The following is a 27,925-nucleotide window of genomic DNA, read 5'->3' as shown; positions in this document are numbered from 1 at the left end:
ACCTGCTAAGCCATCCATTGCCTCATGCCTGTGTGTGTGTGTGTGTGTGTGTGTGTGTGTGTGTTGAACACAGGTACATTCATCCATATGTGCATATATAGAAGCCAGAAATCAATGTCAGGAGTTTTCCTTTAGAATTCTCCACCTTATTTTTATTGTTGATGTTTTTTGTTCTCATTATATAGCTCTGGTTGGCCTAGTACTCACTATGTAGACCAGATCTGCTTGCCTCTGCCTCCTGAGTACTGGGATTAAAGGTGTATGCCATTATACCTGGCTTTCACTTATTACTTGAGACACTACACCAGAGTTCACTGTTTTTGTTGTTCCTTTTCTGTACATTGGTTTGGTCCCCCCCCCCCCCCCCGCGCCCCCGGATTTCTGAGAGATCGCATCCAATGAAAGCAGGGTTACAGGTCCTTGTGAGGAGCCATGTGGACACTGGGAATCGAACTCGGGTTCTCTGGTTCTCTGCTAGAACAAGCGATGTTCATAACCGCTGAGCCATCTCCCCAGCTGAATTCACTGTGGCTGGCAGTGAACCCCAGGAACCACCTGTCTCTGCTGAGGTTACAGGTGAACACCACCAAGCCTGGATTGTGCATGAGTGTTAGGGAACTCAACTAGGGACCTTACACTTGCACACAAGCACTTTACCCCCAAGCCATCTGTCCATAAATATGAATAAATGGCTAACAGAGGAGAAAAACTGGTTATAAAATAGTATGCTTTAGAGCCCACCAAAGTGGTGGTACCTGACTATAATCCCAACACTCAGGAAACAGAGATAGCAGGATCACTGTTAGGAGTTTCATGACAACCTGGGTTACAGTGTATAGGCCCTGTCAAAAGAATCAATCAATCAATCACCAAAATAAAATAATAGACATCATAATAATAGCTTTACCAAATCCTTTATGAAAATATAAAAATTACAGGCAGGGTGCTAAAAGATCTATGATACAGTTTCCATGCTGCAGGACAGCCAGACTGTGAACAAAAGAATAAAGTCAATGCATGCTGACTGGATCTGGTTTACACAAAGCACTCGGTATTTGCCGAGCACCTATGATATACTAAGTTCTTCTCTAAGCACCTTATTGAGGGTTAATGTAAACAAGTTTATTCAACCAAAACATCTCTCTAAGAAGGCACTAGTATTAAATGACCTTTTTTATAAAGAAGAAAACTGAGGCCACATAGTAGCTAGGCTGAGACAAGTCCTCAGGGTTCCAGCTCCAGAGTCCCAGTTGTGTCAGTTCCATGAAGAAAGTCTCTTTAACCAACACTGACAGAACGAGTAGATACTTATATAGAATAGGTGCTAGTAATGCCATTCAGATCCCAACTAGACAAAGTACAAGGAGGAAGACAATTGTCAACAGCAGAGACCTTACAAAGGACTTATGTAGGGGCATAGAAGGAATTCCTACACAAAGTAACACATGACAAATGATTGAATAGCAAAGTGCATGAAAGACTTGAAAAGACATTCTGAAGGAAATATAGAAACCATTTATAAACACTCACGAACAGGTGATTAATGCAAACCCACGCCACGGTGAAAGATGATCCTGCACAGCCATAGGAAAATGCATTTGATCTAAACCAAATGCTGGGGAGAAAGAGAAGAAAACCACCTCACACTGCTGGAGTGTTTCCACTGTGACAGAGCAAACCCATTTAAGATGATTCCCAGAGAAAAAGGAAGAGGTATGTCCACACAAAACTGTCAAGCAGCCACAACAGCCTTACTCTACAGGAACAACCCTATGCTGACCAATACAGAGTAAGGAAGGCAACAGTGTGTCCACACAGAGAGCAAATCACAAACACTGAAGCATGGCTAATTTTTTAAAAGACATGTTAAGAAAAAAGGCCAAATAAAAACAACTAAGGGTAGGAAGCAGGGCTCAGGGCACAGTGCTCACTAAGCATGCCTAAGGTCCCAGGCTTGATCCCAGTACTGCAAAACAAACGCAAAAGAAACCTTTGAAGAAACAGACAGGGTTCAGTCTGTATTTAACATTAAGTATATTAGTATAATTATAAAATGAAACACTGCTTAACATTTTGTGTCAAATTAGTCTTGGAATTTAGTAATTGAGTAGCTTGACACATTAGCCAGTTTTCAAACTAGCCTGGAAAAAGACAGCCATGAATCAGAAATTTCAATGTTTTCCTCTGGTTAGTAAGTGACAAGTGTTTTGACATCTCTTGGTCTGATTTCTCATCTGCAAAAGTGTCCTCTTGTGGTCACCAGTTCCCCTGAGCTGCTTGAGTAGCAAAGTCAACAGCACACCAGAGTCGCAGCTTTACTGCTGCCAATGCCATGGGCGAAGCAGCACAGCCTGACAGAGGAGGTCCTAAGGCAGTGCCCCCTACTGTCTCCAGTGCTTTTCTCCTTGTAGTGACACAATCCTCCCAGAAGCACCTCTGTGGGGAAGGACTGACTCTGGCTCAGGGTTCAGTGGATACAGCCTAGCATGATAGGGAGGCCTCCGCAGGGCAAGCAGCTCACGGCTGAGGAAGCAGGGAGATGAGGCTGTAGATTACGCCCCTGTGGCCTATGTAACTCCTCAGGTTGGCCCACCAGGCAGGCCTCATCTCATAAAGGTTCCACAGCCTCCCCAAACAGGGTCACTAGCTGGGTACCACATGTTCAAACACATGAACCTGTAGGGACCATCTCACATTCAAACCACCTCACAGACCAATGGGGGAAAAGAGGTCCTGTGACAGTCCAGAACGACCTGAAGGATGCAGAGAAGGGCACACTTTACAGATATCAACTGCAGCCCCATAAGCTGCTGCTCTCTAAGCTGGAGCTACGGACGGGGCAAGTGTGAAACATCCTGATAATCAGCCAAAGACAGGTCTAGTGTGGAGTCCTGCAGCTACCTGAGCTCAGGCAGCCTTCCTTCGGGTCAGCTTGCTAAACAGACACTGACTTCATGGACCACAGGAGGCAGCAGTCCACACCACAATACCATAAATCCTAGTTTAAGAGTCTGGGTCCTAGTGAGAGAGGGAGCCTCCCTCCCCTTGTCAGAAGTCTAGGGGAGGAGAATAAGGCAGAAGAGCGAAGGAGAGTGGGAACAGGAAGATACAAGTGAGGGGATAACAATCAGGATGTAATATGAATAAATTATATGTTTTAAAAAAGGTCTGGGTCTTCACAAAGCAGCTGATAGAATTAGATGCTGAGACTCACTGCCAAGCATTAGGCGGAGCTCAGGGAGTCCTGTAGAAGAGTGGGGGAGAGGGAGGATAGAAGGACCTGGAGGAGACAAGAACGCTGCAAGAAGACCAACAGAGTCAACTAACGTAGACCTATGGGGGCTTACAGAGATGGATGTACCAGCCAAAAGGCATGCATGGACTGGACCTAGGCCCCTACACATATGTAATTGACGGACAGTTTGAACTTCATGTGGGTCCCCTAGAAAGCGGAAAAGATGCTGTCTATGACATGGACTCTGTTGCTTGCTTTCAATCACTTCACCCTAACACAGCTGCTTCGCCAGGCCTCAGTGGATGAGGAGGAGCTCAGTCCTGGTGTGACTTGATGTGCTGGGGTGGGTTGGTCGGTGGGGGGTGGGGTAGGGCTTCCCTTTTCTAAGGACAAGGAGAGGGGAAAGGGTGGGAGGGAGGGGTGGGGAGGAAAGGATGGAGGGCTATATTGGGATGTAAAGTGAATAAATAGATGGTAGATAGATAGATAGATAGATAGATAGATAGATAGATAGATAGATAGATAAGCAAGCAAGCCTGGGTCTGAAGTCCCAAGCTGAAAAATCTCCATAAAAGAGACATTCAGGAATGAGGTGTGGATATAGCTATGGGTTTGACTCTAGATTACCCCTTACTTGCTGTGTGTTACTGTGGATATGTTTTAACTCTCATCATCTACGGGAAACCCTGCCTTTATTCAAGGTACTTGTAAAGATGAAATGAGATCACGCAGTAGGAAATGCCTAGGATACAGCGCCCACCTGTTTCCTTATTTATAAAGCTACTTTGGTTGTTTTTTACCCCAACATCCAACCTAGGGCTCATTCTGGCTCTCTTCTTTCTGTTTTTGTGATAGTGAGCAGCCTGGCTCCTAGCAGCCTTCTCATCACACCTACCACTCAGATTTTGTTGCAAAGACTAAACTACAGCACCAGATATATATTATGTAAAATGTTAGTGCTTTCTGAGTTCTTCCAAGAACTACTTGAGTATGGAATGCTGGCAACTTCACAAGGAGGGAATCATTCAAGATCTCGACAGAGAGCAAGACTCTGCCAGACACAAGGACAGAAAGGACATTCCAGTTATAGGGACCAGGACCTGGTCACTTGCTTTCAGAGAATGATCATAACTGGTCATTTCTAATGAATAATCACTGTAGACTTCTGTGGCAGTTTGAATAGGTTTGGCATAGAGTCATATGTTTGAGCGCTTGGTCCACAAGGTAAGGCACTATTAGGAGCTGTGGCCCTGTTGGAGTGCGTGCGGCCTTGTTGGAGGAAGTGAGTCACTGTGGGGGTGGGCTTTGAGGTCTCCCATACTTAAGCTCCACCCAGTGTAGAATCTCCTGGCTGCCTTCAGATCAAGATATTGAACTCTTGACTCCTCCAGCACTATGTTTACCTGGATACTGCAATACTTCCTGCCATGATGATAAACCTCTCAAACTGAAAGCCTGCCTAATCAAATGTTGTCCTTTGTAAGAGTTGCCTTCGTTGTGGTGTCTCTTCACAGCAATAAAACCCTAAGACAACTCCCCTAGCCGTGGAGGAGGTTCCAGTTTCCCTCACTTGTCATTTTTAGTCTAGGTGGCTTGTCAAGTGTGAGCTGGTCTTCTGTGTTTTAAATTTTACTGTATAAAAACCACACAGAGAGAAGTTTGAAGTATAAAGATTCCCTCAGTGAGTAAGCTCCAGCCCAATGCCCTCCATCTCTGAATGTTGACCGTATCCCCTAAAGGCACAGTTCGCTTTGATACAACCACCACAATCAGAAAAGGCACAGCTGTCTCTTACTCCCATCTTCTCTCCCTCAGAATATTCCATTTTGACCAACAATATCCTGTACGGCCAAAGGGTCCACGTCAGAATCCTGCATTGTGCTACCCGCTAATGCTCTTTAATGTGTTTGGAGTGCTTCCTTCAGGCTTTCCAGAGTTCCATGTGCTTGACACCTAACACCCCACCAGCCACTCCAACCATGCCTCTGGTGCTTCCTCGTGGCTAAAGCACAGAGGCAATCCTGCTTTTGGGGGGTATCTGCCAGCCTGGGTGTGACTCATCTTGCCCACCTGACATGGCAGCTGTCCACTCCTTGCTGTAAGGTTTTCTTCCTCTTTGCCAACAAGAAGCAAAGGGAAACACTTGACATTTTAACTCTTTCGAACTTTTAGTTCACTCTAGAATTTACTCCTGCCCAGATGGATGTCTGATACCCCCTTTCGCTCACTGGACTATAACCTGCACTTGCCTTTTCACTGTAGCTGCCTTAAGACCGGCTGCTGCGGTCTTCAGCCATATCCCTGTCATTCTGCAATCCCTCCCTTGTGTTCTGATACAGTGACATGTTCTTGGCTTCACAGTTTCTTTAATCTAGCCTAAAACAGGCCATTTCTCCAGGAAGCTTGGTCCTTCAAAGCTGGAAGTAGTACTTAGAAAACAAGACCCCTGGGAAGAGGGGGATGTGTGCTGCTACTGTGGTATCACTGCTTACAGGCCTTCCCAGTGGGCAGATCTAGAAAACACACATTGTGCATGAGCACACAGACACATACACACCACCATTGACTTCCAGACTGAGCTATGGAAACTGAAAACTATTTTAACCCTTACCACAAGGTCAAAGCATCCTGGCCCATCCTCTTTTTCATAGTCAGACAACTGGCTTGGTGCACCTGTGTAGGCTGACACCCTCAGCGTCACTCCTCCTCCTCCTGGAAAGGCTATAGCCATTTTTGCATACCTCTCACTGCCTCCCTGACTAGGAGCTCTCCCTGACATCCTACCCTTGGCAGCAGGGCTCCTCACCAGCACCGACACTCACCTTCACCCCTACCCATCTCCTGGTTTCAGGACTGCTTGGTTCAGGAAGGGGACAGGCTGCACCGCCTCTTGACTGACCATTTCATTTAATGTCCCTCACCCTCATGTCTGGAGTATGGCAGTGCCAGTTTTCAATGTAGAATAAATAAAGGGCTGCAGAGAAGCAGACAGAGACAAAGTTGAACACTTTTTTTTAAGGTGATAAAAACAGATTCTAATTATACACAGAATGTCTGCTGAAATCCTCAGGGAAATTACAAATTAGCTAGCTAAAGGCAACCTGAGGGAAAAAGCAATTTTTAAAAAAGTCACCACAAAGATCAGTTTATGCCCCGGTTTACTTCAGTGTACTTTTCAAACTGAAGGCCATGCATTGTCTGTGATCAACAGAAGTCCTGACATCTGTTTCTAGGTCCCTGATTTTAAAATGCCTAGGAATTGTATTTGAAATTGTAAAAAAAAAAAAAAACCAAGAAGAGAGAAAGAGACATATTTTCTTGGTTTTGAAGGGGGAAAAAGTGTGAAAGCACATTTTGCAAACAGAGAGAAGCTGCAGTCATTCCAGAAGGACTGTTTTGTCTTTTATGCGCCAACACAGAGGAGGGCAGGGACACTACCTACACACATTAAAATTCCCTACTCAAAAGTGGCATTTGGATTACAGAGGTCCTGGAGTTACAGGAGAGTAGGAGTCAGCTCACTCTCTCTAAAGCTACCTCCACCAGTCACTCACCTCAAAGGTATTTATTAGGCATCTACCACTTTTTAAATTAAGTGTTCCTTAAAGCATGGGCTACAGATTACTACCAGATCTATACTGCTTATTTGTTTTGCCATGAGGTAAGTACAAAATGAGGAGCAAGAATACACAGCACTCTGACAGTGCCTTTGTCTCACTGAACATGGTATAGAGCAGCTTGGTGTCATTAGACCACTGTGGCAGACCACCTGGTGCACAGCTGAGTCGCTGTTGTGTACCAGAGACTACATACCAGTCCCTGGCAGACTACAAAAGCTACAAGATGTGGCCCTTCACATTGGGGGCTGCTCTAAGCCAGAGTCAACACAGTGAAAGACAGAAGGCGAGCATTTCAGGCCCTAGCTCACACTCTTCCCTCTTGGTTTACAGACCTTTTAAAGTACAATAAATCACACTTGGCTGGAAGGCCATACAAAAATAGTCCAAAGTCTAGACTTGGCCCACAGGCCAGTCTGCAACTTCCCCTTCTAGGGAACAAAGAAGGCCTCCATCATAGAAAGCAAAAAAGAAAACCATCACTGTGGCCCTCTGCCTTTCCTCATCTCCATCTCCGTCACGATCACTGGCAGCATCCCCTGACCTCTCACTATGTGCAGGATCAAGTCTGGGACTGGCGGCAGGAAACAGTCCTGCTGAGGTGAGAGGGCTGGGTTAATAGTTCAGTATGTGATGTCACGATTCACATGAGAACTGCAATCTTCTATAAAGGACAAGAAAGGGAGCACGATCTCCCTCCTTTGTACTGACAGCAGGGAACACATAACAGAGGATGTAACAGGCCTGTGTGGCTGCAGGTCAGGCTGCGCTTTCTGGTGTGTTTTGGCCTGAGCTGGGGAAGCGCCTGCTGCTCTATTTAGAAAGGTGCCATCGTGGCACAGAGCCCAGGTAAACAGATCTCTGGACACAAAGGGTCCTTCCAGTCCAACAGTAGACTCCGCTGTCAGAGTAACCTGTGCTTGGGCCACCAAGACTTCTGAATATCTTAAGAAAGCCCCCCATCTTAAGGATCTGTGGTAGTGGGACAAACACAGCCTCAAGCTGCACTGATGGACTCAGCAGGTTCTGTGGAGTTATCCATCTCTTGACCTTGTTTTGTAATCTGTTCAGTATTTGAAGAAGCTATAATCTTAAGCCAATTGCTTTCATTCCTCTAAGATCTCCCTTGAGACAGGGAATGACCCAAAGGTCTGCACTCATAAGAACATGGTCCTGGAAAAGTGAAGGGTTCAAATAATGGCCTGAAGCCTGCAAACCTCCGAGCCAGGTCAGCTGAAAAGCACAAAGAACATCTGGCACTCATTGCGCAGTAGGAAGGCATGCTGCACTAGCAGACAAGAGTATCAGGCTAGTCTTGATTCTCATGGTACCCACGCTGTTTTTCTGGAGAGAGCATGGTCTGATTAGCTCAGATGTTTTATAAGAGTACACACTACCAGGGTATGTGACGGCCATTTTAGCTTCAATCACCCAAGATACCAGAGATTTAAGGAGACCAAGAGGAAAAGAGGTGGATTTAAAATCCACGGGGAATGGATGACAGGGCCATTTATGCCAATGTTACATCAAATATTGTTGCACATATTTCTGGTTTGCAAACTTTCACTCTGTAGACTCAATTAGCCAGGAGTGAGCACCATGCCCCATCTGACATCTCCTTCAGTGAGAAACCAATGGCTGAGCATCTATCTACTTTGAAGCACACTCTGATCAATGCACTGGCCAGAAAGACAGAAGACACTGATCCCTACCTCCAAGGAACTTAAGAGTTTTACAGAAAAAAGAGCAGACAGATAGAATACCCAAGGTAGTCATCCCACTCTAGATCGAGGCAGCAGGCACCACCATCAGCTCAAAAAGCCAAATGCCATCAGGGTGGATGAAAGTAGGTGCCTTTAGTGACGGCACTATCATTTACAGGCAATATAGCCGTTGTCGGAAAGCGCAGAGCGGTCAGCTGGGAATGCTTCTGGCTTAATGAGCAAAGTATTTTCAGCACTGCCGTGCCCTTTGCTACAGTAGATAGATGTGACACCTCTACAAGAACAAAAGCTATCACATAATACCATCTCCACTCTTAAGATAAACAGTGAGCCATCAAGCTGCACCTCAACAGGTACATTTTCCTTCACCAGACAAACGAGATAGTGACAATAATGCCACAGAAAACAAGCAGCTGGGCTCATCAAGTTAACTTAATGACAGCCACCAGTAACTCAAACGGAACAGTAGACAGAAATAACCTACCAACCTTCCATGACAATCATGGCTGTGGTGTGTGTGTGTGTGTGTGAGAGACAGAGAGGGGGGGGAGGGAGGGAGGGAGGGAGGGAGAGAGAGAGAGAGAGAGAGAGAGAGAGAGAGAGAGAGAGAGAGAGAGAGAGAGAGAGAGAAGAGAGAGAGAGAGATATGCATCTGACTGTAAACAACACATGGGGAACCTCCTAAAGAGGAAGACAAAACAATGCTCGTGGTGGCAGCTGGAATACGTCATAGGACAGGTGACACTTGAGTTGATCTGGAAGGAAGAATATGATTTTGTTCACCAGAATGACAGAGCAGGCTACGTAAAAGGTTCGGTCAGGATTGGGCATGAGAAAAGCAAAGGTCCTTTAGAACAAAGTCACACATAGGCCTGACAGAGGGGATGTACTGGGGACTGATTCAGAAACAAAAGCTATGATACAGGCACTACAGACCATATTTGGCCTTTGTGAGACCTGAGCATAAGGGAGGCATATAATTACATATAAAATTACATGTATGTTTTAAGCAGCTGTCTTGTGTCTAAAGATGAGGAAAGAACTAGAAAGAAGTCATGGTGGTGACAAATGCCTGCAACTCTCCATAATACCACCATCTGGGAGGCTGAGGTGGTAAGACCAGAGTTCAAGGCCTACCTGAGAAGAACAGAGACTGTCTCAAGAAGCCTAAGAGCAGAGGCCTAGGCTACACTATGAAGGGTCACAGTCTCCCAAGTTCTTCTGCTCTAGTAATCACAGGACAACTATTTGACAGGGATGATGCTGTACATTTCCCATCTGACCGACATCAGTGTGGACTATAGAGGCAACTTCTGCTTAGAAGCAAGACTGAGGCCACATTTGCTGCGGCCTCTTCTTGTCTCCACCTGCAACAGCACAGTAGACACATCTGCCTCTCCTTCCTAGGGGCTGTGACAACTAGCAACTGGTCCCCTCACCATGCTGACAGCTAATCATACATCAGCAGAACCAGACCTGTTCCCCGGGTTCACCCCTGGGCAAACTGGCAGCCACCATGCCAAAATGGATGCTGGAGTGGAGAGACAGATGCGTTCAGTGCACATAGCATCTTCAATATGTTCTGTCATGCTGTGAGCAACACAGGGAGCACTAGTCACTGTGAAAATCCTTTTCCAGAAAAACTCTTTTAGAGATGGAGGTATGGGGGCAGAGACCAAGGTCAAATAGCTCCAAGTGTCCTACCTTATAGGATTAATAAGAAATGGTGGGAATCTGGGTAGGTGGCACACACCTCTAACTCCTGCACTCTGAATGCTGAAGCACAAAAATAACGAGTGCAAGGCCAGTTTGAAGTCAGCATGGACTTCACAGCCAGATTGTTTCCCTACTATTCCCAACAAAAAAAGAAAAAGAAATTAGGTAAGTCCTCAGTATCAATAGGAGACTGTGAGGGTCACGTGAGTTTAAAATCTGCTGATCCTCAGTGTCATCAGGAAATGAAAGAGAAATTCTGCCTCCTGTGTTGCCATGGGCTAACAGAGTGAGCAGTACCACCTGACACGCAGTGTGTCCTCAGCTCCTATGACAGCATTTGGCCCAGCAGCCCAGAGTCTGAGCTTCAGCAGCTCCGGCTGCCATCCCTGTTGCCCCTGTTCTACCCAAGGCAGGAAGAGCAAAGGCAGCAATACTCACAGTCTCTTCTTATCCACCACGCGCTTAACTCGGATGGCTCTCTGTTCAGAGTAAAGCTTACACACCCCTGTTGAAGCAGAAAATACCAGAACAGAGACTATTTAAAGTGGCTTCTCATGCAAGGGTACCATTAAAACTAATGCGACACTATGGTCTTCAACTAGCAAAGCTCTTCTCTAAATTGCACCTCTTATGAAATACCAAATTCGACCTTTAGAAAAAAATAAAATACTTTTTAAGTAATCTTCAACGAAATCCAAAACGGCAGTCCTGTGCTCCTTTACTTGCTGGGAATGTGTCTCCTTGTGGGCTGTAAGAGAAAAGGACAGCACTCAGGTCTGTGCTCAAGGACCCTACAAAACAGTCAGCTTCCTCGGAGCATATTGAGAGCATGTTCAAAAGCACAGCTATAAAACAGCCTCGTGTCAAGTGAGACTACATTTTTAAGAGCAAGATTTATTAGAGTTCACCAGGTGAGAGATTAAACCCATAGAAACTGCAGTGGGATAATTTATAGCTTATTACAGCACTGGGGAAGCTGAGTTGATCAGCTCCTTCCGGAATGCTGACCTGGCTGTATTAGCAGCATCCAGTACACAGGCTCACCTTCAAATGACATGCTTAAATCACACATGCTGGGCCACAGACACCCTCCGCCAGAGTTTTTTCAGCTTACAGCAGCTGCCGTCTCCCCTTACAGACTGAGTGGCATTATCCATACTATGCTGCTCTCCAAGAGCCTTTCATATTAATGAGCCACAAGGACGAGATGCCACACAGAAGTCTGGGCCAGCTCCTATGGTAAGATGCTGCTGTTGGTGGAGAGGCTGCCTGCCCAGTGTGCTGGGCTTGACAGCGCTACCTCAGATGAGTCAACTGAGGTTCAGAGGCCACGAGTAGCCCAAGATCACATAAATGCCTAATGCCTTTAAGGGTTTGGGGCACAGATTGTGTTTTTACTAGAGGGCTATAGAACCTGGAACTCACATCATGATTTGGGTACTCTGCAATGCTGCACACAGAGGTTTTAAATGTTGTGTGCAGCATATTCTTCTGGCAAGCTTTCTGGCTTTCCCAGTGGCCAATCAGTGTTTTCTCAGAAGCTTCTCCACCAGAAGTCTCTGCCATGAGCCCAAGAGCACCTGGCAGCTTTGATCTCTGTAGGATTAATGTATATGCTTAAGAACCAAGGAAGACACAACTGGGAAGCTATCCTAGCTCCTCAACAGGGATGAAACCCGACAAAGGAGAGATAACATTAGGCCCCGAGTGCCAGGTACAGTTCTGAGCATGCTGTAAGAATTTAAGTGAACCTAACAGATGTGCCTAATTATTGTCTGTGCTGTTTGAATGAAGAAGTTGGGCCCAGGAGACGAAATTACTTGTCCAAGTCTGCAGAGCTAGCATGTGGCAGAGCTGAGGCACAAAGCTTTGTAGTCATGGCTGCAGAGCCTCCTCCCTACCATGATGTCTCACATGGGAGCTGACTTTGATAGGACAGGTAAATCTTAGAGAATACTATTCTCTCCTTAGCCACCTGCACCCATCCTGCCACTCAGGACATAGCCACACAGGCATGTCTTCACAAAGGTGTGAGCGCTTGCACACACACAATTTGTTCCCTCTGACGCTGGCCTCTGGTAGGTTATGGATTCTGTTTAGAGAGGTGTCTCCCCTTCCTGCTTTCCATTTATCTAACCCGAGTGACAGTCTTTTCAGGGCTTCGAACAGCTCAGAAGACTGACCAGGAAGGAGAATTACAAAGTTTTACGTCCTAAATGTCTTTCAGAAACTGAGAGGGAATGCTAAGTGGCTGTACCCTGAGCTGTCTGACTGGTTGGCGTCTTCAAGAGCACTTCACCTTCTGTTCTGAGTTGCTGAATTGCCTCTGAACAGGTCCGCATGAATATCTGAGCATCCTGGTCTATCTGGTCTCGCTCTGTGTCCGTCATCCTCCCATATTCAGACATATTATGGCTGAAAAAGAAGAAGAAAATGTGAGGGTGGCATCAGTGAGGACATAATGCAGTCTGGGTAGAGTGTCTAGAAGAAAGGTTTCTCTGACCAAGTGACATTGAAGCTAAGACTTGGGGTGGGGGCAGACCAACCAATGGGAGAATGACCTAGAGAGTGGAGCAGAAGGCTGTGAGGTACAGTCTTCTATATAGCTTCCACAGAAACAGGCCAATCTAATAGGCTGTGCTGCACAGCTTTGCTAGGAACAGAGGCTCTGACTGCATGCCACGTCATCTACTCAGGTCTCCCATGGCACTCCCCAACATTACTCTGTCATGCTGTGCTGATCAGGAGACGAGTGTGTCTGCACTCTGAAGCTGCTCTCCACTTCTCTTCTTTGGGACAGAGCCAGGACCACCTCTGACCCTCACCTCTGCTGTGCTGTTATCTGCTTTCAACCATGCTTTGCTTTTTTCCATTGCATTTATTGTTCCCAGAAATACCAAAGAGTCTGTGGGAGAGACAACTGTCTGCCTGTGTCTGTTTCCCCAATAAAAACATGCAGCACAGAGTGCCTGACTAACACTGGCCAGACACTGAGCACATGCCAGGCCTGTCCTCAGTGCTTTATATGTATCTGATCCCTTTATTTAATGCTCACAAGTCATTCACTCCCATGTGCATGAGCCCTCTTAGGGTAAGTACTAGGCTGAGGTTGAGAACTAAGGCTCATTTCTGATCTCCACGAAAGGCACTCACCACAAGGAAGCAGAGAGTGCAAAGAACTGCACTGAGAGGTGCTGCTCTAGAAGTGGACAGTGGGGCTCAAAGTGGAATGTGGCGCTGGGCAGGACAGGCAGAGCAGAAGGTTTCTCCACCCTGTGGGTGATGGTTTGCGTGAGCATATAACATCCACTGCACACTTGGGCACATGTGAGTGGAGCAGGGAAAGGAGCAGGAAGGCTGGTCCTGTGTAACCCAGGCACCTGGCCCGTGAGGGGCAGCACATGGTATGTTCTCAGTGTGCCTCTGCACTGACGTGGCTTGCACATGGCTGCCATTCCTAAGACAGTGTTACAGTGAGTGCTTATTTAAAATTCAAACACAGACACTCCACCCTTCTCTCCCAGTGTTAGTGTAAACAGAGCCATTTGTACTGTGCGTGGTTTCTCCATAGCCGGCTGCCTTGAGATTGAAGAATCCTGACCTCAGGTGTTCCAGTCACAGTTGAGGGACCACTGCCACTGTCCAAGAGAATTAGAAAGGCCAGGTACAGACAGTGTCCATGGGGGTGGGAAGGTGATAGATGTGAGAGGCTCTCACAGGCAATACAGACTCCTGGGTATGGAGGCAAAGGAAGAACATAGGACGCAGGTCTGGTGCACGGACAGACATCACATCCAGCACAAAAGGCACAGGCTGGGGCTGGAGAGTTGGCTCAGTGGTTAAGAGCACCGTCTGCTCTTCCAAAGGTCCCGGGTTCAATTCCCAGCACCCACATGGCAGCTCACAACTGTCTGTAACTCCAAGATCTGACACCCTCTCACCAATGCACATACATTTAAAAATTGAATAAAAATATTAAAAAAAAAAAAAAAGGCACAGGCTGGAGGGAAGGAGCTGATGGTACTGAGCCAAAGATGCCAGGCCAAAGTTAGGGCCTTACATGCGGGGAGTGGTAACACTTACAAACAGCTCCCCACGCTGCCGCTCCACCATGTTTTAAGAGCATGAGATACACACACAGTGTGCACCTGAAGCAGAGCAGGCTAAAGCTACCAAGGCCACAAGTGAAGCTACAGTAGCAAGATCATTACTGTTCCGAAAAGGTTCCATATCTTGAAAATAATTCCAAACTATTCTCATGGGATGTGCATATAGAAACATCTTTGAGTTTTATTTCCTTGATTATGTAGAAAAATAATTGTGTTATAGTTCTCACTATATCTAAGTAGTAGATTCAGTTAGAGCAGACTATGTGAGGTATGAGTGTGAATTGTCAATTTACTCCAGGAAAAAGGTGGGGGAAAGTGAAAATACAAGTTTATTTACTGGCTCAGAAATTTAAAGGAATATGTTTCTCCTTCTGATTGGGTTGACTGGGACATTAAGAAATGACAAGTTCAGGGTCAAAACATCACTGACCTTCTCCTGAGTATAATTTTATATAGAAGCAGCTATGAGCTGAGGGTGAAGAACAGGCAGAAAACAGCAAGCAAGCACTTTACTATGCCGGGTGCTGACGGGTGTGGTAAGTTAAAGACCATAACCTTGTTTTTACTTTTTTTTGTTGTTTTTTTGTTTGTTTGTTTTTTATAACCTTGCTTTTACAGGGTATGTCACATTGCCAGTAACTTTATAGTGTATACTGTGCATGTAATATGCATTGTCAATACACATTATGAAATTAAGTTGTTAATGCCTGGGATACATACAGGAGCTGAATACAGACTTTGCTTTCAATAAACTATCAAATAGGTGATGACAGGACTGTGCATATAGATGTGTTACAGTACACAGCACAGGCTTTCCACACACTGACACTGACCACTGTTCTAATCTAGACATATATTTACCTATTTAATTCTCAAAATGTCCAGGTAGGCACTGTTATATTCCCACTTTACAAGCGAAGCGACTGAGGCACAGAGAGGCTACACAGCCAGCTATTAGCAGGGCTGGGGCTCGACCATGGCAGCCTGCTCTAGAGTCTCAGACTTTTCGAGCCCTAGAATGCTTCTTTGTTTTGTCTTTTGGAATCAGGTCTCATGGAGGTCACCCCTGCCTCCATCTCACTGGGTAGCTGAGGATGGCCTTGGAATTCTGAATCTCCCAGTCCTACCCCTAAGCCCTCTGATTACAGGTGTGTGCCACCATGGCCAGTGAGGCAGCAGAGTCAGAATTGATTCTTGAAAGGCCGGCATGGCTGAGAGAGGCAAGAGGAACAATATACGCAGGAGAGAAGAGTGAGGACCTCAAACTGGCTGGGACATAGGACAGTGGGCGTGCTGCCCTTACTGGCCTCAGAGCTGCTCAGGAACTCTGTAGCCAATAGAAAGACTGGATGTGATAAAGGAGAAATGAGGTGACAACATGTCATTTGGAAAGGTGAGGGAAGGTCAGGCCCAGGGCTACTGACCTTGAGATAAGAATCTTGCCTTATTCATCTCCACCTTCATTTGTTTGCCTCATTTGTTGCTTGTTTGTTACCAACTCTTCTCCCTTTCAATGCTGGGACTGAGCGCAGGGCCTCATGCATAACAAATAAGTGTTATGCGCAGCCTCTCTAGTCTGTTTCCTAGCACTTATAAAGGGTTGGGGCATGGAAAATTTTATAGAACTTAAATTTCAGAAAGAAGCTGCTGGGTGTGGTGGATCACTCACTGGAACCCAGGACTGGGGAGGGGGAGGTAGGAGGATCTGGAGCTCAAGGCTAGCCTGGGCTACACAGAAAAACTCCTATTTCAACAAGACAGACATAAAGGTGGTAGGAGAATGGTACGTTTAGGTGATGGCAGGAGGTTCAAAAAGGAAGAACCAGGGATGTAGAAGTGCCTGGAACAGAACAGCTGTTGCAGGCAAAGCTTACCAGACTCTGGGCCCATGTGCTCAAGAACAAAGAGAGCACAAAGGAGCAGAGGAAGCACTGGGACCTGAGGCAAGTGACCTCAGCAGAAGAGCACAGCGCTCTGAAGACAGGCTGCCTGGTACCAGCACGTGCTCAGGAGGCCTGGCCAGGGCAAAGGCTCTCTCTCCACTGTGTGGCTAAGACCCTGAAGAACACAAGCCAGTCTGAAGGAGCCGTGGAGGGTCTCTGAAGTGCTACCACTCAGTCGGAGGAGGAAGTCGTTAAACTGGAACATGGACCTATTCAGCAGCCCCACTCAGATCTCACTCTGCATTGCATAGAGGTCTAAAGCCAAGGCCCTGACCTCTCTCTTCAAACACGCTGCCCAGCAGCCTTCCCTAGGCCGTGCTGGTAGTTATCCATTCCTTCCTGTTGCTCAGGCCCTAAACCCGGACAGCATCCCGGCTCCGTTTTGCCTCTCCCAGTTTGTTAGGCCCTCTTCTTCTCTTCCTCTTCAGCTCTCTTTTGCTCCCCTTTTTCTTTTGCTACTCTCTTCCTTGTCCTCTCTCTTTCTGTCTCTGTCTCTCTCTCTGGGGCGTCCCTCCCCCTTTCTGGCTCTCCCATGTTCCTATAGTAAACTTCTCCATATTACATTTGTGGCCTGGTATCTGATTTTTCATATTTAACAGGCTTCATATTCCCAGTTAATGGAGGCCAGCTCCGTGAGAGCGAAGGTCTAAAGGCCAAGCTGAGAATGCTGATTGTTCAAGGAGGGGGGGTCTTGACACACACCCACGTAACCTTGGATAGTGAAAACTGACAGTGCTGTCATTCTTTTAGGAGCAACGACAGAAACCAACAAAGTTGTTTTGCCAAGTGGAACTGTTTTGTTGCCAGGGTATCATGGAAGAGGTATAGAGTGGAGAAATTATTTTAATTAAGGTCATTGTGAGATCCAGCCAGAGGCTGCCTAGGCCGCATGCTGTTCTGCTCTAGTAAAATGTCATTATTAAAAAAATTAAATGGGTCAATAAAGTCTGAGGTCTACATTCTGGAAAAAATTATAGCTTCCTAATTATGTCAAACTAACAAAGCCTCATGGTCTAAAGGCAATATTTCAACCCATACTCTTTCAATTCTGTGATTACACTCTTATAAAATGTTCCTAGGAGCAGGCCAAGGCCAGCACATTGCACTGGGAAGGGGAGGGCTGGAAAGCTGAAAGGCTGGTAACAGTCTACAACTTGGTGGGAGCAGATGAGGGATGCTTGTCTCCATCTCAGGGACAGCACAGTGTGGTGACGCCTATTCCCTTGTTCTGGCTTTCCTGTGGGCATTAGCTTCCCCAGAGTGAACCCTGGCTTCCCCCTCTTCAGCCTCCCAAGAGAGGAACAGGAATTTCCCTGACAGGTTCTCCGGCCAAAGGAATTGGGCATGCACCTAGCCTCATCCCAGACTGGCATGCCCACAAAGAGCAGGGGTTCCCTCCATTCCACTCTTTTCTAGCAAAAGGACTTGGGTCTGCTGGCTGGAAGCCAGGGACTGAGACTGCTTAGTGGCACTAACCTGACTGAGTCTAGTTTAGGGCCAGAATACCACAAAACAGCTCACCTACAGTCTTGAGCTCTGCCCATTGGCCTAGTTTACCTCCACCTAGGCTTTGTTTGATGGTCAGGGCATCCTGGGTCATGGGAGTTAACTCAGTCATCACTCACCAAGGGACTTCTGTGTGCCAGGAATTTACACAGACCTCATTTAATCCTCAGGAGAGCACAGTTCACATTTCATCAGGAGGAAAAGAAGCACAGAGACGTGATGTGAGTTGTACACGGTGTCTGACACCCAGCCAAACTGGAGAGTGTGTGTCTGTTCCCAAAGCCCACGCTCTTTCAAAGTCAGCAGACCAGAGTAGGCTGGAACTAGGGTATAAGGGCTAGCTTAAAAGGCTGGATTTCTATAAACTGCTGGGCTGCTTATGAGTAAAGAAATCTCAGGGACATAGTTCTATGTGCTGCTCAAAGCGGGTAAGTGATGCACTTATGCCCATGTCTGGGAAGAGACAGGCTTGGGGCTGTGGTGGGTGAAATACCAGTCAGAGCTGTGCAGTTTGGAACTCTGGAAACTTGCTATGTTCCTTCCTCCATCACAATCAGGTTCAAACTCTGCTACAACAGCACTATTCTCCCAACAGCACTGAAACTGGAATTTTACATCACTTCAACTGTGGCAAATGTTATCTTCTTTTCTCTCATCCTCCAAACATTTAAACACTGACCTTAGCTAACAGCCTGTATAGAACTAGGCAGTGGGCAGGATTGAGCCTGGAGATAAGATGGCGTTCCTAGACTCTTACAGTGGCCAGGGGTGGCCTGAGCCAGACTACCTTCCACAGAACTCACCTTCTACCTGGCTGGATGCTTTTCCAAGGCAATGGGAGTGTTAACAAGGAACCTTTAAGTTTTAATGTGAATGAAACCTCAGGTCTTTATAACAAAAGTAGCTTGGAACTGGACATTGTAGCCCTTTGTCTTATCTTCTCCTCACTCAAAATCTTGCACCTCTTAACAGCTAGTATTTTCTCATGTTACATTCAACACACTCAAGCCTTGGCACAATGTTCTTTGTAGTTTTAGCTTTTTCTGGAAAATTGGCTTAGTCTGGGCATATACAAGTCCTTGCTCTCCTTGTACTGTGATACTTAAAGGGTGGAGCCTGTCTCCACCCCACCCCACCCCGCCTTTTTTTTTTCCTGTTGCTGTGACAAAAGCAACTCAAGAGTGAAAGGCTTTATCCCAGCCTACAGCCCAAGGCACTCTTGTGAAAGGGAGGGGAAGGCAGCAAAAGCTGGAATCGATGGTCACACTGCATCCAGTCAGGAAGCAGAGAGCAATGAAAGCTGGTGTTCAACCTGTCTACTTCACAACCCCCACCCAAGGAGGGCTCCTGCCTGCAGCTAAAGTGAATCTTCCCTCATCAGTTAAGCTAATCTAGCTAGTTCCCCACAGGTACCCAGAGACTTATCTCCTAGGTGATTCAGGGTCTTGTCAGTTGACAATACTATCACAGAATTCTACATATATATAGCAAGCCAGGAGGGCCTCGGGAATGGTCAGCATGCTTGCATGAGTGCTACTGGCAGGACAAGAGAATTTCATGAAGGGTCTATAAAATTGTACCTGCAACCTCAATTGTTAGAGACTAAAGAAAGGAGATGGGAGTTGCTGAGGCTCTGGTGACTTGTAGTTCCCTCAAATCACTGCAGCTTCTGGGTAACAATCTATTGAATTTGTATCTGGGACACACCTTCAGAAATAAAATTTACACTGCCATCTAGTGTTCACCTGCCAGTTAACGGCAGACTTTAAGGCATCCAGATGATGTCTCAGGGTATTTGGAGACACTAAAATGAAATGCATTTAAAAGCATAAAATTGCTTGTTACATTTGGGAACAGTGTTGGGGGCTGCTCATATTCACCTGGAATATGAATTTCTCTGTTGAGGAATGTGAAATATTTCCATTTGCATAGAGGACTTTTTAAAAAGTAGAGAACCTGACATGCAAACAGTTGTTTCATAAAGACAGAGACAGAGCCTGAGAAAGAGGCTCATGGTGATGTCACTTCTATGGCATATATGGCCAGATTCTGATGATCTGGTGATTTTCACAGTGAAGCCATACTGCAGTCAGGGCAGGACCAAATGCCTGTGCCACAGTGCTGCTGTGCGCTAACAACTAGAATCACAGCCATAGGCCATTCTGGACATTCCGGCCAAATACTTTCTTGGCTTTCCAGATAGCACCACACCTCTTCAGCTGCTGGGTCAACACTCTGAGAGGAGGCTCCCACTATTCCCAGGCTAAGAGGTATATTCCCTTGACACATGAATCCCTTCCCCCCTTTGTATCACTGGGTGACTTCTCTTCCTTCAGACCCCAGCTCAAGTGTCACTTCTTCAAGGACATGTTGTTCCCCTACAAGACCAGGATCTTCCAAACCCTGAGCTCTAGTGTGTGTGTGTGTGTGTGTGTGTGTGTGTGTGTGTGTGTTGCCCCTCCTGTGTACAATGCAGCCTGATTGTGCAAAAAGAGCAAAATGTCTGTCTTTGGCCTCACATGGCAGACACTCAGTAAAAATGGGTAAAGGGAATTCAAGGGCTAAATGGGACAAAATATGCATTAGTACTTAGGAGTGCACCTCACAGATGGACAAATGAGGGTTGAGGGTGTGGGGCCATAGAAGACTTCCAACTGACTATGAAGTGGCCCTCAAAAGGCCTATGTTGGAGGCCTGGTGCCCAGCTGGTTAGTACTGACTCATGACTGGATTGTCAGTCCATGAACAGCTTCAAGAGCTACTGGCAACTAGTGCCTGTCTGGAGGAAGCGTGTCAGTAGACTTGTCTTTGAAGGGGGCAGCTATGCTATTTCTGCAAGTTTTTGGCTGCTAAGAGGTGAGCAACTTGGCCCTGCCACAATCTCTGTCATGACTCTCTGCCTTACCAGGCCTACAGTAATAAAGCAAACTGACCAATAACTGAAACTTGGAATCAGGAAACAAATCCTCTGTTTAAGTTGCTCTGTTGGGTATCTGTCACAGAGATGAAAATCTAACTAACACAATAAACACGTTATTTTAAAATGCAAAGTAGAGACAAATAAGACAAATGAGCCAAGAAAACCCCAAAGTTCTATGGTGCAAGTTAAGGATAAAGAAGCAAAAACTGGGGGTGGAGAGATAGCTTAGAGGTTAAGGGCACTGATTGCTCCTCCAGAGGTCCTGAGTTCAATTCCCAGCAACCACATAGTGGCTCACAACCATCTATAAGGTGATCTGATGCCCTCTTCTGGCTGGCAGGTGTACATACAGGCAATAATAAATAAATAAATCTTAAAAAAAAAAAAAAAAAAGAAGCAAAAACTGGAACAGTGAGGTCCAAGTACAGTTTGTCCTCTGCACTTGCAGTACATTCTTACAGGCAGAGTCCATAGACTATACTGGAAATTCAGAGCAGGATGACTGCATCCACACTGAGAGCTCTTCTCTGTCCTCCCATATGCTACAGCATAAAGTGTCTTAAGCACTGGCCCTGTGCTGGACACCACTGGGCATTTAGGACAATTCTGGTAAGCACACGTGAGCATGCAAACACTATGCCATTCCATGAGGGTCTTGAACGCCTCTATGATGTGGGATCCAATGCCCTGGGGACACCCAGGGGCAACCCTGCTGTGATGAAGCCAAGGTGTAAGACATTTTAGGAGCTAATTTAAAGTGTGATGAGATGCTATGTCACACTACGTAGAATGATTATAGTAAAAGTCTGCTCACACCGGACATCAGCGTGGGTATGGAGCACCTACAGCTCCTCTCTGTTGTGGTGGGCTGTGTAAAATCACCTTGCAAAGCTGTTTCATAGCTGATTTTGAATGTTCCGATCCACAGTCAGAAGCATTATCTATTGCACTGCTGGGCCTGGGCTTGGGAGTTTGTTTTAAGGCTAAACACACACCTGCCATGTGAACGGCCAATCAATATTTCTCCTCGCTATTTATGAACATTTATGTCCACAAAGACTTCAGAAAGCGTTCAGTTACAGTGGCACCTGGAAACATCTATTTCCTATGCAAATGAGTAATCAAATTATGATAATTCAGCATAATGGAATACAAAAGAGAAGAAATTTTTAAAAAATGAGTGTGTTGTGTACTAGAAGGTAGGCATGCTGTGTGCTCTGTGTTACTCCATTTACACACAAGTTGAGAGAATAAACCTGGGGGAACAGAGAGAGTGATGGAGCTCTCCTTGCAGGATTTCAGCACAACAAATGGTGAGGATGATGGGCATGAACCAGTGGTCAGGAACTACAGCCAAAGCCAGCCCTTAGGCCCGGTTCTATGTGATCTAGAAGCTAAGAATGTCTTCTGTTTTTCAAAGGCAATAAGCCAAACAACAAACAATCGATGTGGCAGAAAGCGTGCATGGCACACAAAGTCTGAGGTGCTAACCCTCCTCCCAGAGTTGGCAGACCCTGATGTTTGGCCATGAAATGAAATAGTGTGGCTTAGGGAGGAAGCAAGATAAGTGTGAGAGTGGGAGGGAAGAGAGTCAGACTGTCAGATACAATGGGAACCATGTATGGAGCTGGGTTTCAGAAGCCTTGAGGGCGGGGCCCAGGGCACAAGTGGGACTGTCAAGTTCTCTGCAGCTGATGGAAAGGAGGGAGAATGAAGCAAGGTAGGCAGGGTAAGATCTTGCCAGGAAGTTCAAGCTTCAGAGGTGTCTACCATGGCTCGCTCTGTCTTTACAGGTCACCGGAAACTCTTTGGTAAGTCTCAAGCGTGCAGGCTGTATAAGGGAGAGACAGTTTTCTGCCTTATTCCCTGATGCACTCTAAGCATCTAGAACTGCAGAAGGCCCTGGGCAGGTGTTCACAGATCCTTGTGTGTGTCAACAGTGATCAGGTCAGGCTGGGGCAGCTCCTTCAGGGTGCATGCCACCTGCCCCGTGGCTCTGGAAGGCTGGGCTGTGCACTGCAAGGTGTTTGGCATGCCTTTGTCCCACACCTGCCAGGTGCCAGTAGCATTCCTCCTACTGTTGTAACCCAATCTCTTATGATGTTGCCAAAACACCTGTGGGTGAGAACCAGTGGCTAGCCACGGATCTTGGGGATATGAGGGGATCACTTATGTTTTATTTGAGAAATAATGACTGAGTACAACACATAGCTGAAGCATTATGGAAATATGAATGAGAGGCTGATAAGGTCTCTTGACATAAAGTTTACAAACTAGTGACAAAAACATTAATTGATTAAATAATTATACACTGTCATTCATGTTATAAAGAAAATACACACGATGGAGAAAAGAAATAGACACTAACAGGAGAGTATAGAGAGCCTCTCAGAAGACATAGTTCAATTAAAGCCCCAACATGTATGGACTCTTCTCTGCCCTCCATATACTATATGGCATAAAAGCTGAGGGCTGAAGCTGAAAGGGGGATGTATGGAAATAGGAGCACCTCATCTGGGCAGGCCCTGCAGCTAGAAAGGGGAAAGCTGGGAAGGCAGGATAACCATGGCTTGGTTTAAGAGGAGAATAAGAAGAATAAGAATAAGAAGGTGAGCCAATGCCAATGCAGTACATCCTCACAGTGGATCTGCTTAGATGGTGATGCAAGCAAATGGCTACTGACTAGAAATGGAACTTCACCACCAGGAGGAATGGCACCATACGTACACGAGGGGACGAGTAAAGCGCCATAAGAAGCAAAGGCCAGGCCAGAGGGATTTGTTTCTGGGAAAACTTCAAAGAAGCTTGCCACCAGGAAGAGAACTGGCAAGAAAAACATGACCCAGTGACAGGCTCAAGACTGAAGGCTGGAAATAGATTCACAAGAATGTCTTCAAACTAGAAAATCCAGAGTCACAGGCAGGGATGGCCAAACATGAGTAAAAACAGCTCAGGAGAACTTTAAAAACCTCGTTCCTCCCCAGGTTTGGGTGGCATAGACACATGTGTCTCTGGTACTATCCACATCAGGCAGCGAGCAACATCTGCTAATAGAGAATGGTACAGAGAAACGCACAGACCGAAGAGCCTGTTGCTACCATGTGGCGACCAGTGAGTTGGCACAAACCTGCCATGGTTTTCTGCTTCATTCTGCAGATACCCCCAGCCCCCACCCCGCCACCCATTACGTAGTTGAAGTGCTAGTGAGTGTTTATCAATGTGTTGGAAGCTGGAGTCACCTGGGAGGAGGGAAGCTTGACTGAGAAGAAGCCACCACCAGACTGTCTGTAGGCATGGCTGCAGAACATTCTCTTCATTAAAAATTCATGTCTAGCAGGTGGTCTGGGTGTGTTAAGAAAGAAGGACAAACAATTCATTCAAAGCAATCCAGTAGGCTGTGTTTCTCTGTGGCCTATGCATCAGTTCCTGCCTCTAGGATCCTGCTGAGAGTCCTGTTCTGACTTCCCTCAATCACAGACCTAGATATGGAAGTATTAGAAGAAATAAACCTTTCCCTTCCCAACTTGCATTTGGTCATGGTGTTATCACAGCAACAGAAAGCAGACCAGGATACGGACCTTCCCCAGTATAAGCAAAGTCATGGAAATAAGAACCCACTTACCTGTAAGCATTAATATAATCCTTCCGGTGTTCCAGGAGAAAATCTCTCAGCTTCCCAATGTGAGAAATCTACAATTGAAAAGATGCCAAACACTTTATACAGACAGGCAGACACTGAGTGAGCACACAATTTTCCCACATAGCAGAGACAGCTGCAAGGAGGTTCTGAAGCTGCAAACTCAGAAACTTTGCTTCTAATTTTGCTGGGAGGAGTGTGTCTAAAACAAGGTCTTGCTGTGTAGCTCAGGATGGCCTTGACCCTATGGTCCTCCTCCCTCCATACTCAAGAGTGCCAGGATGACAGGTGTGAGCCACCAAACCTGGCTCACAACTTTGATTTTAGGATCTCACAGTCACTACCAGGCTAATTCATAAGGGCTCTGGTCTCTTACCAATGCTGCTTCTTCCTCTAACTATGGTGACCTGTGACACTAGCACCAAAGGAAAGTACAAACTGCACCAGAAGTACACCTCATGAGCTCAATGTAGGGCAGTTTTGTTTTGTTTGTTTGTTTTCTTTTTTTTTTTAAGTATATTGTATCTAGTCTCACAGACAACAGGCTCTTCTCTCAGGGATTGTAGGGATGGGTCCTGAGGCAGAAGCTGTAGCTATATATAATCAGAACTTCTAGGAGCAGCGCAGTGAGCGACAACTCGGACAATGATTTAAATCGACATATGTCCCCACTCTCTTCATGGGTGCTCCCACAGATAAGCAGGAAGCAATGGGTTGTGAAACCGGTACTTGGAGCTGTCTTCAAGTTTAATAGGAGAAAGCCTACCGTGGGCATGCTGGTGTGGCCCTCATCTAGGATCCTCGAAGCCCTGGTTCCAGCCCCATCCCCAGAAACCAAACCAGAACTTACAACACCTATGTCATTGGGGAGTTTGAGTCAAACTCGGGTGACAGTCCTTGGGGACAAGTGTTCTGAGGGGAAGAGAATGGCTAGCCAGCAGTGGCCTGCTTGTGTCCTGTGTCTGCTGCTCACTCAGACCCCCACCCTTGCCTTTGCACTCCTACTGACAGAGCTGCTGAACTTTCACTTCTCTATAGGCTTTCTGTCAACTCAGGAGAGTTTTGATTTTGCTCTGCATTTAAAAGTACCTCTGCCCACCTCCCATGTGGCATGCTGGGAAATGCTGACTTAGCTCTTATCTTTAATACACTCCCTTCTCTTTTGAGACTCATCATGAGGCACCCAGGAGGCCTGCACAGTGCTCTTCAAAGTCTGTGAACAGGAAGGACTGAAGATGCTCAGCACTGGCACATGAGACAACGTACCAGGTCTGTCTAGAGATGTGTGGCACAGGTTAGTTCCGCTTCTCACAGGGTCCTGACTAGTAGTACAAATGCAGTTTACAGAGGTACTCTGAGACACTTAAAAAGCACAAAGGAAACCTCAACTATGATTAGAGCATTCATTTGTTTAACAAACACTGGTGGAAACTGTCCAACACTGGGCAGTGACACCCACTTTCAAACACATTCTCTTTCTCATTCTAAGGGCCCTGCTATGTGCACTGATCAGCACTGTTCCCATAGCCAGTTGGGAATATGAACCTTGTAGAGAAAAATTAACATGTCTCTGGTCATAAATCCAGTATAGAGATCTCAGGCTCAAGCTTAGGTCTGAGTCCACACACTGGACATGATTCCTAGTTACCACAGCTGCCTTCCTTGTGTTCTTCCTATTTCCCATCCCAGATGCATCAAAAAATCTCATTGTTAAGTCTGTTGGGGGAAAAATTACAAGCTGTACAAGCAAGGTCTATCACATAACACATAAGATTTGGTAAAAGCAATTCTTCTGGTTAGCCTGGAACATGCTCTGGATGGCCTAACTCACAGAGATCTGCATGTCTTTCCTCCAAAACGCTAGAACTAAAGGTGTGGCCACCACTCCCAGCTCACCAATTCAGTCCTTCACACTGATGGTTTTTCTAGTCAAGAAGTATAGTGAATACGAAAATTCTAACTCGGTGAGTCAGCGGCACACTTTCCCCATGGCCACTAGATGGCAGTACTAACCTTAAAGCAGCAGCAATGCCAGGCCCTCACTCAAAAGTAGGGTCATTCCCCCCTCCCCCCGCCCCCCCAAGGGCTTTTAAAGTTTTCTAGTACTTTCTTTTAGCTTGGAATCAAAGGATTCCTCCAAGTTAACTGTTCTGCACAGGCTGAAATTTAAAGGACACTGTTTCACACCTACACGTGTACTTTGCATATGTTTGGGAAGTTTTTATAGTACACCACTGGGGTGGAATGGACACAAAAAGAACTTAGAGGAACATGGCTGCCATCTGCTATCATGGTGGCAGGTCCAGTTTTGTTTAAGTGTGTCACCTACACAACAGCTATCTGCTCCTTTGTGAGTGCTTTGTAAATTACCCAAAGCAAGATAAATTAAAACAAAAGCCCTGTGCAAAACGGTGGGATTCCTTAGAAAGGCCACAACATCACTGCTGGGCAGCTCAAAGCAGTGGACTATGTCTTTCTGATCACAGCAGTGGTCTGACTTGTAGCTCTCTCCCCAGCCTAAGACGATAGGAACTCTATTCTGCTGGCAAGCACAGCACTACCAACAAAGACTTGATAGAGTTTAGAACACTAAGTACTGATCTGCATAATTTGCCTCTGAAAGAAGCAAGCATTGTTCAAGATTAAAGAGACTCTAGTAGGTCCCCCTGGCATATTGTAAAAAGTTCTCTTAACACAAAACCATTATTTATTTTTCATTCAATCAGTGGACACAGCTTGCTCTGTCAGTTAGTGTGGAGCATGGCCAGAAGGGCTGGTGCTACAGTATGAGAGCTTGCCAGCTTCTGATAAGCTAGAGTGAGTTTTCACAAGGATTGGTTCCTGGGTTTAACCTGGGGCCTACTACCTTCAGTCCTAACTGAAAAAGTAATCCCACCAATTACTAAATGCCTGAGAAAGCAGACTAACGTGCCTCTGGAGTGCATTGACCCTGCTGAAGTCACCTTGGGAGAGGTCTGAATTAGGTCCCAGGAGAGAAGCTTCCATCTCTAGACAAGTCACCTACAGAGAGCCTGGCTGGGCCCTGCTTGTCCACTGTGCTCAGACAGCTGGCTCATTAGGAGTAGTCTCTGAAAGGTCCTTTCTTCCAGTAAGTGTTGAGTAAGCAAGTATTATGGTCTTGGCCTACCTCCTTCCACTTTCAGCAGTACAGAATGATGGCCCTCACTGTAGGCAAAGTCTGGAGGAGTGGCAGTCCCTAGAACAGTGGTTCTTCAACCTGTGGGTTGCAATCCCTTTGAGTTTAGTTTAGTTCAGCAGCATTTAACACGAATGACTCCATTTTAAAGGTTTGATCTTTAGGAGTTCAGTGAAAACAATGGCCTGCCTCCTTTAATTCTATTGAACAGAGTATAAGGGGACCAGAACACACAACTCCCTTGGCATGAACCTCAGAGCAGCTCAGCTTAGCTTTCTAACTAAAGGCACAGACTGACTATGTGGCTTCATCAAGTATGGACCAGAGGCTATGGCTAGTAGCCTAGGGAGTCATGATGAGA

General features: G+C 46.2%; 1 protein-coding gene across 1 annotated transcript in view; it reads right to left on the bottom strand.

The window, feature by feature from the left end:
* The window catches only part of Stx18 (syntaxin 18), a 90,329-nt gene that overhangs the window by 16,343 nt on the left and 46,061 nt on the right, over positions 1-27,925 (bottom strand). Inside the window, exons 2-5 of the mRNA XM_051165288.1 lie at positions 24,393-24,460; positions 12,592-12,707; positions 10,963-11,040; positions 10,731-10,797 (exon numbers count right to left, since the gene is read on the bottom strand). Coding sequence (XP_051021245.1) covers positions 10,731-10,797; positions 10,963-11,040; positions 12,592-12,707; positions 24,393-24,460 — 329 coding nt within the window. The remainder of the gene's footprint in view (positions 1-10,730; positions 10,798-10,962; positions 11,041-12,591; positions 12,708-24,392; positions 24,461-27,925) is intronic.

The sequence above is a fragment of the Acomys russatus genome, chromosome 22, assembly GCF_903995435.1.
Source record: "Acomys russatus chromosome 22, mAcoRus1.1, whole genome shotgun sequence".
NCBI classification, from domain to species: Eukaryota; Metazoa; Chordata; class Mammalia; order Rodentia; family Muridae; genus Acomys; species Acomys russatus.
Note: the sequence above shows the minus strand (reverse complement) of the source record. Positions and strands in the feature narration are given on the sequence as shown.